The 14,962-nt window shown below is 43.6% G+C and overlaps 2 protein-coding genes and 1 long non-coding RNA gene across 3 annotated transcripts in view; 2 read left to right on the plus strand and 1 right to left on the minus strand.

The window, feature by feature from the left end:
• cds2 (CDP-diacylglycerol synthase (phosphatidate cytidylyltransferase) 2) overlaps positions 1–14,962 on the minus strand; it is a 94,732-nt gene that overhangs the window by 31,664 nt on the left and 48,106 nt on the right. The gene's annotated exons all lie outside the window — the stretch shown is intronic.
• Positions 1–14,962, plus strand: part of LOC132973726 (uncharacterized) — a 67,349-nt gene that overhangs the window by 2,827 nt on the left and 49,560 nt on the right. The gene's annotated exons all lie outside the window — the stretch shown is intronic.
• Positions 4,659–12,132, plus strand: ch25hl3 (cholesterol 25-hydroxylase like 3). Its single transcript, XM_061037256.1, has 2 exons — positions 4,659–5,554; positions 8,146–12,132. Exons 1-2 carry the CDS (start codon positions 5,121–5,123, stop codon positions 8,495–8,497), a joined length of 786 nt encoding a protein of 261 aa, XP_060893239.1. The 5' UTR covers positions 4,659–5,120; the 3' UTR covers positions 8,498–12,132.

Genomic DNA, 14,962 nt, shown 5'->3' on the forward strand with positions numbered 1-14,962 from the left:
TGATGGTTATTCTTTGAGAAAGTCCGGTCCCGTCTGTAATGTGTTCTTTATCAATACAAACCTGATCGCTTTGTTTAAACACGAGTGAAAATTATAATTTTGAATATATATTTATTGGTTTTTTTACAGATAAATCTAAAGGATGAAACATTGATGTGCAGCCTGAGGTTAAATGGTTTTGAGCTTGTTTATTTATTTTCTAGTCTTCTGACTCCTCACAGCTCTTTTACACTGCATGTCACACCTACACATTCATACACTGATGGTAGAGGCTGCTGAGTAAAGAGACCATCAGTATTAACTCATCCATTCATACACATTCACACACTGATGGTAGAGGCTGCTGAGTAAAGAGTCCATCAGTATTAACTCATCCATTCATACACATTCACACACTGATGGTAGAGGCTGCTGAGTAAAGAGTCCATCAGTATTAACTCATCCATTCATACACATCCACACACTGATGGTAGAGGCTGCTGTGTAAAGAGTCCGTCAGTATTAACTCATCCATTCATACACATCCACACACTGATGGTAGAGGCTGCTGAGTAAAGAGTCCATCAGTATTAACTCATCCATTCATACACATTCACACACCGATGGTAGAGGCTGCTGAGTAAAGAGTCCATCAGTATTAACTCATCCATTCATACACATTCACACACTGATGGTAGAGGCTGCTGAGTAAAGAGTCCATCAGTATTAACTCATCCATTCATACACATTCACACACTGATGGTAGAGGCTGCTGAGTAAAGAGTCCATCAGTATTAACTCATCCATTCATACACATTCACACACCGATGGTAGAGGCTGCTGAGTAAAGAGTCCATCAGTATTAACTCATCCATTCATACACATCCACACACTGATGGTAGAGGCTGCTGAGTAAAGAGTCCATCAGTATTAACTCATCCATTCATACACATCCACACACTGATGGTAGAGGCTGCTGTGTAAAGAGTCCATCAGTATTAACTCATCCATTCATACACATCCACACACTGATGGTAGAGGCTGCTGTGTAAAGAGTCCGTCAGTATTAACTCATCCATTCATACACATCCACACACTGATGGTAGAGGCTGCTGAGTAAAGAGTCCATCAGTATTAACTCATCTATTCATACACATTCTCACACTGATGGTAGAGGCTGCTGTGTAAAGAGTCCATCAGTATTAACTCATCCATTCATACACATTCACACACTGATGGTAGAGGCTGCTGAGTAAAGAGTCCATCAGTATTAACTCATCCATTCATACACATTCACACACTGATGGTAGAGGCTGCTGAGTAAAGAGTCCATCAGTGTTAACTCATCCATTCATACACATTCACACACTGATGGTAGAGGCTGCTGAGTAAAGAGTCCATCAGAAGTAAATTTAAAAAAAGGGTAAATAATCCATTCATACGTGGTCAATGAAGTAGGGGTAGCTAGCAACTTGGGTTTAAGTGTCTTGCCTGAGCAGGGGTGTGTCCAAATGGGTGGCATGCCACCCCAGTTAAAAAGGTCTGGATAAGTCTGCTCAAGGACACATCAGACGTGGCTGCAGGAGCTGGGGATCAAACCCCCGACCTACCAGTTAAGAAACTACTGAATCTACCACTGAGCATGAAAGAGAATAAAAATGTAATCCACTTATGTTAAGATGCTAACTGCACCCTCTGAGAAACAGTTTGACACAAAATCAAACAAAAAAACAGTCATCTGTTTTAAATTAACAAAGTTTTATTTGCACGAAGGTCACGAGAAAACACCCAGAGTGCAAATAGAAAATGTCACAGTGTAAAGGTTCAGGTTCAGGCCGACTAAGAGACAGTGACAAATGACGGGAGGAGACGAGGAGTTACTCACAAAAACCTCCTACATTTATTTAGAACCACATAATCATCCAATTGAACAACATGGTGAGATGAGATTAGTTGTCTAAGGGTGTATGCATGAGTGAAAGTATGATGAGGAAGGTGTTGTGTTTAAAATCCAACAGAAGGAAAGAGGAGCAGCCTCTCCCCGTCTCCCACAATGAGGAAGTTCTGCTCTTATGGATTGGAGAACACCGGGCCCAGGTGATGTCAATCCACGATCACCCAGAAACAGCCAACCAGCAGGGTCGTCACACCGTGGGTCCATTTGTTTGCAGCCAGAAAGATTGACATCCATTTTTTTGGAGCTTTTTGTGCCTTTAATGTAGAGATAGGACAGTGGATGGAGTCTGAAATCAGGAAGAGAGAGAGAGAGAGAGAGAGTGGTGAATGGCATGCGGTAAAGGAGCCACAGGCTGGATTTGAACCCGGGCCACCTGCTTGACGGACTACAGGACCACCATGGGGCGCACGCACTAACCAACAACCAACCCAAATGATTGACATCCATAATAAAAGAGTGCAAAACAGATGTGACGGGGAACAACACAGAAACAGACTCACTTATTTTAGGGATCACGAGCTGAAACGTTTGGGAATCTCTCTCTCTCTCTCTCTCTCTGTCTCTCTCTCTCAATTCAATTCAATTCAATTCAAATTAGCTTTATTAACATGACAGATCAACAATCCCTGTTGCCAAAGCAGTACAGAAAACATTTTGAACAACAAATTATTACAATATATACAGTAAACAAACACAACAAATATAAATAAAATACATTAACAATAACATGAATTATTTTTACAGTGTATTTCTATGAAACATTAAGTGTATTTTGTCTCAGTTCTCAGTCTCTCTCTCTCTCTCTCTCTCTCTCTCTCTCTCTCTCTCTCTCCCTCTCCCTCTCTCTCTCTCTCTCCCTGGTTTCTGACTCTATCCACTGTCCTCTCCAAATGAAGGCACAAAAAGCCCCTCAGTTAATGACTTGGTTTGAACTGTTGCACAATAAGTCACATCACCCTTTTGGCCTGCGCTCAGGATGTTCATGTTGGCCCCCAGCTCACAAAGTGTGAGTACAGACAATAAGATCCAGCTGTTCATCTATTCACCACATCTGCCCCGTGTCACTTATAGGATCCTCTGAGAAGTGACTGTAATAATGTATAAGGACCTGTTTACAATGTAAACAAAGGTCTACTGTTGTTTATGTGATGAGACACACAGCGCGCTTACATAAAGGGACCAACCAATCAGGAGTCATTCTCTGAATAAAGGATAAGAAGAGAAATCTGAGCTGTAGAAAAGTTGCACACAGAAGGCGATGACTCTGAAACAAACTGAGTGATTGTGTAATTACTTGAAATATCTGACTCTATGGATGGAGGGTTTATTATATTGACACGTGCTTCAATACGATTTTAATGTATTCAAACCATTCATCACAACAGAGCTGATCCTGATTTTAATGTATTCAAACCATTCATCACAACACATCAGGGGTCTCATTTATAAAAAAGTGCGTAGAATCCATACTAAAAATGTACGTGCGCCAAAAACCCGGAAATGGCGTGCGCACAAAATGATTCAGATTTATAAAACTGTTCGTACGCACACCTGCACGCAATGTTCCCTTTATAAATCACGATCTAACAGGAAATGTGCGCACGTAGATTAGTTCCATGTTCCGCCGTCTACACGCCCACAATCAACCATAAACGGTCAATGCAAAGCAGCTGGTGAATGAAATGTTTACGGGACCCACACTCACTTCTTCATATTGTCAGAGTGTTCACGTCAGTCAGCAGTCTGCCTCACTCTATCATATTAGTAATCTAAGGTTTGCTCAACGAACAAAAACGTTTGATTGCTGGCCACATTTTATTCGTGGTAAACTCCGTCTGCTCTGTGACTCATTATGAGGATATATAGACCTAATGATCTTTCAGAGATGACCTGACTTAATGTCCACACTTGAATTATTTACAGAATAAATACGTGCAGCTGATGAAGACGTGCTGAGTATGGAGGAGGCGAAATGTGTGAAGCCACCGCCGTGTCTCTGTGTGTCTTGACGCAGGCATCTTTATTAAAACTAAAAATCACACTTGATGATAAATGCACGATGCTCAAAGATATTAATGAAAACTGGAGGCTCTATGGTTTCTGTGTTAGTCTAATGTTTAACATCAGTGATTACATTAGTGTACAAGTCCTGTCCTCTGTGGTCCGTCCGGGATAATGAAGGCGAAACGGCGCTGATGCAATATGAGGCGGACTTTTATTTTTTGTTTTTATTTTATGTTTATATTTTGTCATAATGAAAGTTACTTATCGGAAACGGTTCACTACATGCGCGATTATAGCCTAAATAAAACCATCTGTTTGAATGATTATAATGACGTGGATCTGTCAGTAAAGTTTGATATTTAGTTAAATAAAATGTGTTAGAGACATCAATATGTATCTGCAGGCTTCAGTTCAACACTTCACCGTCTGTGTCGCCAATTTTCCATGCCTCAAAAATGAACGTACGCCTGGGTCACAGTTTGCTTACCGGTGCGCACATTTTACCGTCAGGTTTGTTTTTATAGATCACAAACTTTGCGTGGGAAAAGGCGTACGCCAGTTTCAGACCCCGTGCATACGCAACGGTTATAAATGAGACCCCTGATCCTGTTCTGTCTTGCCTTAGGTTGTCTTTCTTCTTGGAAAATACCCAGAATGAGAGAAACCTGAGTAAACATATGCACCGAGGCGAGCTGTGTAATCTTATCAGCGATGATTGATAAATGACCAGAAAAAAGATCCTGGTCCTGTGACGTGACAGCACCCTCACAGGAATCCCCTGAATTCCCAGACGCCAACTTTGTGTAGGTGGTTCAAGTGCGGCATGGATGATTATTGCTTCACCTACTGTGTAACAAAGCCCTCCAACATTGAAGAAATAAGACACTTTAATAGGCATTGTACGTTTTGTGAACATGACGGCCCCTCCTCCCCTCACAAGAAGAAGTGAAGGGGGAAAGTCTCTGCAGTCCGACTCCACTCCTGGAAGAAGTGGGGCAGCAGCCGAGGAAAAACACCTAAACCACATTTTCCTACAACTAATGGAAGCGAGATTATCCAGAAAAGATCCTAAACTCGTTGTTTTTTATGCAGGTAAAGCTTGAAAATTAAATAAGTGGACATCAAACTTCTGCATGTTTGGAGGAGTTTGTGATGTAAGAGGTCTGCAGAAGAAAGTGTGATGAATGAACCCTCCGCGGCGCATGGAGGAGAGCCTATCCTGCAGGAGACATGGGAGTGTGTGAGAGCAGCTCAGGAGGAGATCCTGCTCTCTCCGTACCTGCCTGCGTCCTGCGCCTTTCTCATCCACCTCCTCCTCTGCGCACCTTTCCTGGCGCTGGACGCGCTGGGCAGCGTCAGTCTGCGGGTCCGGTCGTGGAGGATCGCCGCCGGCTCCGGCCCGCCGCCGTCCCTCCGTCAGTGGGGTGACTGCTTTTGGAGGGTGCTGTCCAGATACCTGAGCACCGTCCTCCCCGCCACCGCCGTGTTCCAGACCCTGAGGAGCCCCGCGGTGCCGGAGCTGGCCCCGTCCTGCTGGCAGCTCTTCGTGGAGGTCTTTGCGTGCTGTCTGCTTTTTGACACGCTCTTCTTCATCTGGCACCTCTCCATGCACAGGTGAGCAGCATGCACAGGTTATGATCTGAACCATCCCGTCCACTGATTGGCTTATTGTTGAGTTTTAGTCCTCAGGTGAAGTTGTGGAGACTTTCTCACGCTGCAGAAAATAGAAACTAGAAATTAGAGTGGTGTCAAGGGGTCATTCTGGGGAAAAATGGACGATTGGTGCATTGTGAAACATTCTTTAACCAAAGGCAGAATGTGTATTATTCCTCGTTCAGTCTGAAAGTCTGAGTAGTCCTCAGTTAAATAATGCAAATTTCCCAATTGCTCATTTTTTTGTAGCTTTTTGTCAGAGTTACATACTGCTCCTTTAGTGATTCAATGTCAAAAACCTATATATCCCATAATGCAACCAATTCACTCTATCTTCAGAAAGCTGTGCCTGGTAAATGTTCAAATCAGATCCTTTCCATTCTTTAAGTATGATTTACGTCTGATTGAGCGCCCCCTGGTGGTGGAGTTTACTTACTGTGCTTTTAATGGAAAAAATAATGATGTATTTCATCAACCATTGATATGCTACACTCTCTCACTCCTTGTGGAAAACCATCAGCGTGAGCAGCTCATGCTGAACAGATGAGTCGATGTGACCAACTGTGTGGTCCACATGTGTGCAAAGTTTTGATTGATGGCATTAGAAGCAGACTCCAACTGATAGCTGTAGATAATATACAAACACTAACATTTGCTTTGTATTAAAGAGGGGCTGAAGGGATTCGTTTGTTTGGGACTTTTACTTTATTCTGGATTCATAAAGGGGTCAAGTAAAGGGATATTTTTCTTTTCTTAAAATATGTGTGTGTGGGTTTAAGTTACTCCGGGGACATTGACGGGAAATTGACAAGCAGCCAAACACATCCTCCTTCTAACTTTAGATTCTGCTCCTGAATGCTCTGGATTTGTTTGGACCAGAGAAGGTAGGCGCTTTTAAGACCCCCCCCCCCCCCCCCCCACACACACACACACACGGCCGTTTTGGACGCCCCTCGGTTTGTCAGATATGAGAGCAGTTATCAGGTCAACAGGTGTTGCAGTGATGGAAGCGGTCAAGAGAAGTGGTTCAGATAGAAGTGATTGTACCCGACCTAAAAAGCCTCTGCATGTTTCTAATAAGCTCCACGAGCAGAAACGTGCTCAAACTAGGATCAATATTGGAGATGATTTTGAAAAATAGAGAGAGGTTAGAACACAGAAAGGTTTACAGACCCATACAGAGCTGGATAAACACTGAAGCTTCAGTGTCCACCACATGGTGACCTGTGTGAGCATCGACTCTAGAGAGGGGGGGGGGGGGGGGAGACAGCTCTCTATGATGTTTAGAATTTAGACTGCAGTACCCATTTTAAACACTAGGTGTCAGAGTTTCATATTGCTCCTGTAAGTCCTTAGTGATTAAATCTCAAAAACCTAAATATCCCATCATGCAACTAATTCACATCTTTCTTTAGAAAGCTGTGCCTCTTTGTGACATTGACTTATCTGTTCTGAAAAAGTGATTCAGAGTCCAGTCTGAGGTAATCCTCATGACCTCCCTTATTGATGTTTTCACACATGCAGACAAAACGCCTGAGGACTTCCAGAAACATTTTCAGTGTGAGCTTCATGCGTGAAATTCAAACGAGAGGCCATTCCCCCTGACTTTCCCTTTCACATTTTTCAGCCCTTTAGTAACAATTCCAGTGAATGTCAGTGATACATGTGTGAATGCAGCAGGAAATACACTCTACAAGTACTCACCACAAGTGAGTGGTTAGGGGTGACGACGCCAGCAGTGTGTGACTGGTACAATTTTGTACATATCATGAAGCTGCTTCATTTCCTGCTCTCCAGTACGTCCAGTCCTGTGCCGCGACTGAATGGAAAACTTCACGCTGCTAAGGAAATGTGTGAAGAATAACTCATACAAATGTTCAGTGTCCGGCTGCCCTGAATTCTTCTAGAAATTTTCAGGAGAGCATGTGTGAAAACATTTCTTGACATCATGAAGGTCAGGTAAAGTGATTTTCCTGAGCTCAGTGAGCCTAGGAGTCCTGATGGCTTTATTCAAGTTTTACCAAACATTTTATTAAAGTTGAATATTGTTAGTAGCAGCAAGAGCAATGAAGTAGTGTTAGTGCTTACTCAGCAGCCTCTACCATCAGTGTGTGAATGTGTATGAATGGATGAGTTAATACTGATGGACTCTTTACACAGCAGCCTCTACCATCAGTGTGTGAATGTGTATGAATGGATGAGTTAATACTGATGGACTCTTTACTCAGCAGCCTCTACCATCAGTGTGTGAATGTGTATGAATGGATGAGTTAATACTGATGGACTCTTTACTCAGCAGCCTCTACCATCAGTGTGTGAATGTGTATGAATGGATGAGTTAACACTGATGGACTCTTTACTCAGCAGCCTCTACCATCAGTGTGTGAATGTTAAAAATGAATATTTGTGACCTGCAGTGTAAAAGAGCTTTGAGGAGTCAGAAGAGAACTAGAAAAGAACGATGACCATTTACATTTACTGTGATTTAAAGAAAAGATAAATTGATTTCCCATCATAGTAACTGAGGCCGCTTGTCGTGTGTTTCTCCTCAGGGTCCCCTGGCTGTACAGAAACATCCACCAGCCGCACCACCACCACCACATACCTTTCGCTCTGGCAGCTCAGGACAGCAGCTCGGCTGAGCTCCTGTCTCTGCTGCTGCTGGCTCTGAGTAGCGCCTGGGTACTGGGCTGCCACCCTCTGAGCGAAGTCTTCTTCCACCTCATCAACACCTGGCTGGCGGTGGAGGACCACTGTGGCTACGACATGCCCTGGTCTCTGCACAGACTGCTGCCCTGTCTGGGAGGAGCGCCCCACCACCAAGCCCACCACAGTGTCCACAGTGGCAACTACGCCCCCTACTTCACCCACTGGGACCACCTCTTTGGCACACACCTGTCATAAGATGAGTTTGGGTCAAGAGTGATAAAATGCAGCTCCGTGGGGAATTTGTCTGAACGTGACTAAGGCACATTGATTGGATTGAGATCTGTGATCGCACAAAGTGCACAAAGTGCACAAAGTTTAAAACAAATCAAATACTGTCATGCTGAACTTTAAGGGTTCAAGAGATTGTCAGATTTGTCATATTTTAAATCAATCCATCCATCCATTATGTATACCGCTTTTCCTATTTGAGGTCACGAGGGGCTGGACTGTTCACCAGCCAATCACAGGGCTGACATCGACGAGCATGTCTTTGGACTGTTGGAGGAAGCCGGAGTACCCGGAGAGAACCCACACATGCATGGGGAGAACATGCAGACTCCTCACAGAGAGACTCCTGTCAGACAGGGATTAGAACCAGGAACCTCCTCACAGAGAGGCTCCTGTCAGACGGGGATTCAAACCAGGAACCTCCTCGCTGTGTGGCAACAGCGCTAACCACTGCAGTACCATGCAGCCCAATCAAATTACTGAAAAATGTATAACTGTACCTACAAACTGTATGCGTCTTGTTTGTGGATGATCTCCTTTTCCAATGACATTTTTTGTGACCATGTGAATCCTTTTGAACACTCATAATCTCCAGCTGTTCTCCAGAAAGTGAATGCAGCACGAGATGAGAAGAGCACAACGATGCACACAAAGAGACACACAAAGAGATCCCAAATTCCTGAGCTAATGTGAAACTGATGGGTGTGTCTTTGGATGAATCTAAATGTGTGTCTTGTATGTAGGTGTAATGTAGAAAATGTGATTTTGATTGATGTTGAGCATAAGTGGAGAAAGGAAACGTGAAGTTAAAGGGGAGTTTCTGCATAGAGCTGAAATTAGCTAGCATTAGATGAAGATACTTCTGGACCCCCTGTGTCCACCTAGCGTGTAGTAGACAACCTTTTTTCCAAATGTACTTTTTTCCCCGTATTTTTGTCTCCTACGGATCGTACACTGTACCTACTCGTTGCGTGTCCAGTCAAAGCAGGAGGACAAGCATCGTCCCTTTGATGCTTGTTGTGCAGGAGAAAAAAACAATCTCAAATCTACTTGCTTTTCAACCACACTTAACGCGTAGACAACGGGCTGCATCATGAACGTAAATGTTCACATCCTTCCCTTTGTATAACGCTGTGTTACTGGAGGATTCCTCTAGAGGGCGCACCACATAAATCAGACGACATAAAACACCAGAGTAGCGATTCTGGATTTTGCATGGTGCCAGAGGTGTTACTATAGACAGTGCGGTTGCACCAGGGCCCATGGCTCGTGGGGGCCTGTGGGGAGGAAGGACTGCCGGGCCCCTTAAATGTTGAGACGCCCTTCAACTAAACGGATGGTTTGTTTTTTGTGCGTTACAGTCAGTCAAAATCTATAACACAATTACATGCTTATTCTACATACACTAGAAACAAACTATATATATGTTAAAACGATTCGATTAAATTAATAATTTCCCAATTGTCTTAGTTATTTTTCGTCATATCCTAATATGCAGTGATGATTGATGGGTAATATGTTGTCATGTTGTACAAAAGGCAGTCAAACCCGCGATGGATAATTGCTGCACGCACCTGAAAGTCTGAGTGAGCGGGCGCGCTGGATATTCAGAGCGGGAACGCGCAGCAGAAGGAAGGAGAGCCCAATTATAAAACTCAAGTACCAGTAGAGGTGTGCGTGCGTCCTAGAGACCTGTAAGTTGTGTGTTATAAATTATAAGTACAGTCAGGGGCGTCGTAGTGGGGGGAAAAGGGTGACTGACTACCCAGGGCACAGTGGGGAGGGGGGCCCTTCATGGGCCTGAAATAAAAATGTATTTCTTATTTGGCTTTTTTCTCTAAGTTATAACCACAATAAGAAAACTAAAATTGTCTGAATAAATAAACAAACATTCAGAATTCCTTTCTGGAAAAAATGTGGAGTCTGTCTCAAAGGCCCCTCTCCCCCCTTCTGAATGCGCAGAATGGTTTAGTCCTCCCCGCACCTCTCGACTGGATTGATCTGTCGGTGGTCAGTTGAGTCAAGAGTGAGAGATGTGGCAGGCTGCAGATTAAACCAGATTAAGCCAAGAATATCGTTTTGTTCAATTTGTGTTTTATGCATAAATTCATCATATGAATCCCCTTCATAGATACGATTTCATACGACCCTATTTTGTAAAAAATATTACATCGCGGTAAAAAAGAGTCCACTTTGGAGCTATATTTAGTGCCTTTCCCAGCAAGCTGGATTAGTAACATGACATAGAACAGTAACATATTTGATATCAACAGATTCTTTGTAAACTGTCAATTCATATGATACCAATGTTGAGACCGCTTGTACACTGTTGTAAGGAGAATTAAAACCACTTCAAGGAGAGAAGTTGTCTGCATCTGTGTTTTAACAGACACGCCTGGAGCGAAGTGTGAAATACGACTCAGCCAGTTATCCAGTTCATACAGTCCTTTTAAACCTCCATAACACGAGTGTTGAGCTGAGGAGAGCACAGTGCACATCTCCGAGCGGACAGAGCAATTCAAAATGCTTTTCCAACATACAAGCTGAAGTCAAAAACAACAGGAGAGAAAGAAACAGGAGGAGAGGGCAGCAGAGCTCCCCACATTAGACTCTTTTGGGTCCACAAACAGCCACAAGCCCCACAGCTGACCCCCTGCCCCTTCCTAGCAGCAACGCAGCAGTTCGGCTTCAACAGCCACGTTAGGAGGACAGAAGCTATAACGTTAGCCCTGAATAATCATGACATTAGACCAGATACACATTTCAAGACAAGTTATACATGCATTTTGTAACAATCAAACACATTGTTGCTAAATGTATAATCTAATTGTGTGTCTGCATGGTGCAATGTAAACAAACATACACATAGTTAGTTGCAGACTTCATCTGTTACCTTTTCTTCTAAACTTTCCTCCATTGTTGTATCTGTTCTCTGGTGTCTCCGATGTTTTTCTAATCAGGTCTCATCGCCATGAGAACTCTACACTGCTCCTAGTGGTTATATGCATATTGCATCTCGCGGACATGTAGCATTAATTTCTGCGGACGTGCACAACCAACGCCCTGAAATCACTGCAGGATACGCAAAGCTGATGTGATGTGTACGTGTAGATAAAAGCAAAGTATACTTTGAGCTCACAGCCAGCGCTCTTCTGCCTGTAAAAAATGCCAGATGGACACAGGGCCTTTTGGAGTATTTCAACATTATAGCGTTTTTTTTTTTTCTCCTTTTACCCCCCTGCAACCAGGCGGATTAGCTTAGCACAAAGACTGAAACGCCTCCTTCAGCAGACGCTCCTGGAGGTGACTAAAGTTACCTACTCAAGTTAAACAAACGAGAAACTGTTTAATCTTTTCAATAGGTCAGCTGCGTCAGGTCCTCTGAGGCAGATCCAGCTCCCTCCCTGTTGCCGGTCTTTATGCTAAGCTAAGCTAAAGTGGCCGCTGCTTCATACAGTGCAAACATGAGAGTGGTATCGAGCCTCACATCTGTTCAGGGAAGCAAATAAATGTCAAAACTGTTCGTTTCATGAAACACAATGAGAAGATAAACTGTGTTTATTTGTAAATGTTTGAAGTTGGGTTAAAGTTTTTGTACCACGTGTTCTTGATGTGTGTTTCGTTAAAGAGCTGTGTAAATCAATGCCTTATTTGGTCGTTTACCTGTGATTGTTAAGTCCTTTTTTTTATGAATCACTATTTCTTTACTAATGGTTGTACAAACACTCGGCTCCTCCTCCTCCTGCTGCTGCTGCTGTGGTTAGTGATCCGTCTGCCCCGGGCCTCTCAGCTGTCTATGTTCTCCACAGAGCCGGTCCACAGGGATCTGCAGCCGACAATCAAAACCACATGGCTTTCAGTAGTTTGCACTTATCATTTTAATCACTATTCACTGACGAGGTATTTGTTATCAATAATCGAGTTAACCCGACTTCCGTTATGTCCCTCTGTTCTCGAGATGCTGCGGGGGGGGGGGGGGGGGGTGTTTCAAACAGGATTTGTTGCTCTCTCTGCTTTTCACATACGGGTAGAAGAACAAAGAGCGAGAGTTGCTCCGACCTCCAACACTTCACCACTGCGAGATAAGTTGCCAAACACTTAATGAGCGACAGCAGGTTTATACAGAACAGTGCTGTGTCCTTTAGTGCAGGGGTTCCCAAACTTTTCATCCCGCGACCCCCAAAATAACGATGCGAGAGACCCCGGGGACCCCTTCTATCCCTGGAAGTGGTTAAAGCATAACGGTGCACACAGCAGCATGCACTAATGGGCCTATCCAAACACCGACATTAGAACAACAATAAAAACAATATAGCAGCCTTAAACTAATTGAACAACATTTTTGTATGTAATTTCACAATATGTCATTTCAAGTCATTTCCAGTTTGCATTTGTTTTTGGAAGGCAACTTGCGACCCCCCTCCCAGTGTCTCACGACCCCCACTTTGGGAACCACTGCTTTAGACCTTCAGACCCTAAGATATAAATATGTTGTCTCTCTATGTCAGGTGTGACAGTTTAACAGTAATCGTCTGGACTTTCGCTGACTAATTCTGCCGAGAAATCCCTCAGAGGGTAATGTTACTTGGCTTGCAAAAGCGTGTGAACTACTCCAGACATCTGCTTTTCATTATTGGCTCCTTTTTTTATATTTCGCAACCTCCGAGTCAAAAAGAAACTACTTTTAAGTTCTTCTAAGTTTCTGTTTATGGTCATAAAATAATAAGAGTTTGGCAACTCAAATGTTTCATGGGGGGGGGGGATTTGAGAAAGAGTGAGAGATGAGTTCTGGGTGGTTGTTGTGTTTTTCTCGATGAGATGTACCGATAAGCACGTGACCCAAAACGGAAACAATCAGCCGCTATTACAGCTTCAGGGGCGAGTCACGCTGTTGAGGATGACACACCGAAACACACGTTCGCAGCGTGACACACATCCAGGTCTGGTGGCGGCTGACGTCAAGGAGGCGGGGCACGAGTGCGTTGCACAACGTCGTCTGGATATCTCTGTACATTTTGAACTGTTTGGATTGTTTACTTGTTGTGAGGTGTGCGCCTAAAGGAATCACGTAGGCTTGACTTCTCTTACAAACTTCCTAAAAAAAAAAAACAAGAATCCTGAAATCACTGAAGAGAGACAAAGTGTCACAGAGCGTCCTCCACCCGCTCCTCTTCAGAGCTAATGAACACTTCCCTTTTCATCATATTCTATGATAGTTTCCGCTCGTTTGACAAAGACCAGATTCTCATTTCCTCCACTGTTCTGTAAATATTCAATTAGTGAGCCGCTCTTCTCCCTGTAACAGGCTGCTGAGATTCTTGACCCCTGCTCTTGTAACCATTTATAGACGACCTCTGTTCTCATCTAACACCAGAGGTCAGCCAGCGAGGCTTGTTTGTTTTCTGAGACATCTCAGTGCACTTGTCATTAGTGGGCTGCTGCCAAAAAGAGCCTTTTTTGTTTTGAGGACGTGTGAACAGACAACGTTACCATCCTACAGGCCTCCTGACCTGTTGTGACAACATACTGCTTCAATGCAATTCTACTACAATTCACTTAGCAGACGCTTTTATCCAAAGCGACGTACATCAGAGAGTAAGTACAACACAAGCAAGGATCTAGAAAAAAGGGAACAATGTCAGTAAGAGCAAACGATCAGCTTTGAGTCTGATTGGACACACAGGTGCTGACAGGAAGTGACCAGAGGCAAAGCACAACATTGAGGGCAGTTCTTGAGAGCTCTAATCAGTATAGAAACCATCTTATAAGTCGTCGTTATCAAACAAAAACCATCGTCATTACCATCATCATCATCAATAATATGGAGACCATCATCATTAAGTTAGTAGGTATTCATGAAAGAGCTGGGTCTTTAGCTTTTTCTTAAAGGTGCAGAGGGACTCTGCAGATCACATGGAGTTTGGAAGTTCATTCCACCACCGGGGGGCGACAGAGGAGAAGAGTCTAGTCAGAGACTATTGTTGTGAAGGTTGGATCAGACGCCTTTCATTGGCAGAGCGTAGTGGGCGTATATTTTCAATTATTTGTTACATACTGTTATAACTGTAACCAAATCAACAAATCAGCAAATCAACTGCTTGGGGCCCAGACCAGTAGGGGGCCCCCTGAGGGCTCACAAACTTTAAACCACAGCAGCGGCCCAAAAATGACAGTAGAAAACCTCCCTAAGTGGGCCCCATTTAATAGCATTCACTCTTGTTGCCTTGCAAAGCGTTGCATGCATCGTTGGTTTGAAAACCAAAATTTGTCAATGAAAGTCAACCAAGAAAAATAAAGAGGTAAAATATCCATCTCTAGGAGAGAAAAAATAAACTGTAAAATACTGTAGGGGGAAGGGGGGTACGCTTCTGGACAATTACAGACATTATGGTGATAAATGCAGGTTGTAGTGCCCCCAATTATTTTATACCT

This window comes from Labrus mixtus, chromosome 5, assembly GCF_963584025.1.
Source record: "Labrus mixtus chromosome 5, fLabMix1.1, whole genome shotgun sequence".
In the NCBI taxonomy this organism is placed as follows: domain Eukaryota; kingdom Metazoa; phylum Chordata; class Actinopteri; order Labriformes; family Labridae; genus Labrus; species Labrus mixtus.

What these genes read in the sequence shown, in the direction of transcription:
- ch25hl3 (XM_061037256.1), top strand. Translation starts at nt 5,121, where the DNA reads ATGAATGAACCCTCCGCGGCGCATGGAGGAGAGCCTATCCTGCAGGAG. An exon ending in TGGCACCTCTCCATGCACAG is followed by an intron (nt 5,555 to 8,145) that starts GTGAGCAGCATG and finishes GTTTCTCCTCAG; the next exon opens with GGTCCCCTGGCTGTACAGAA.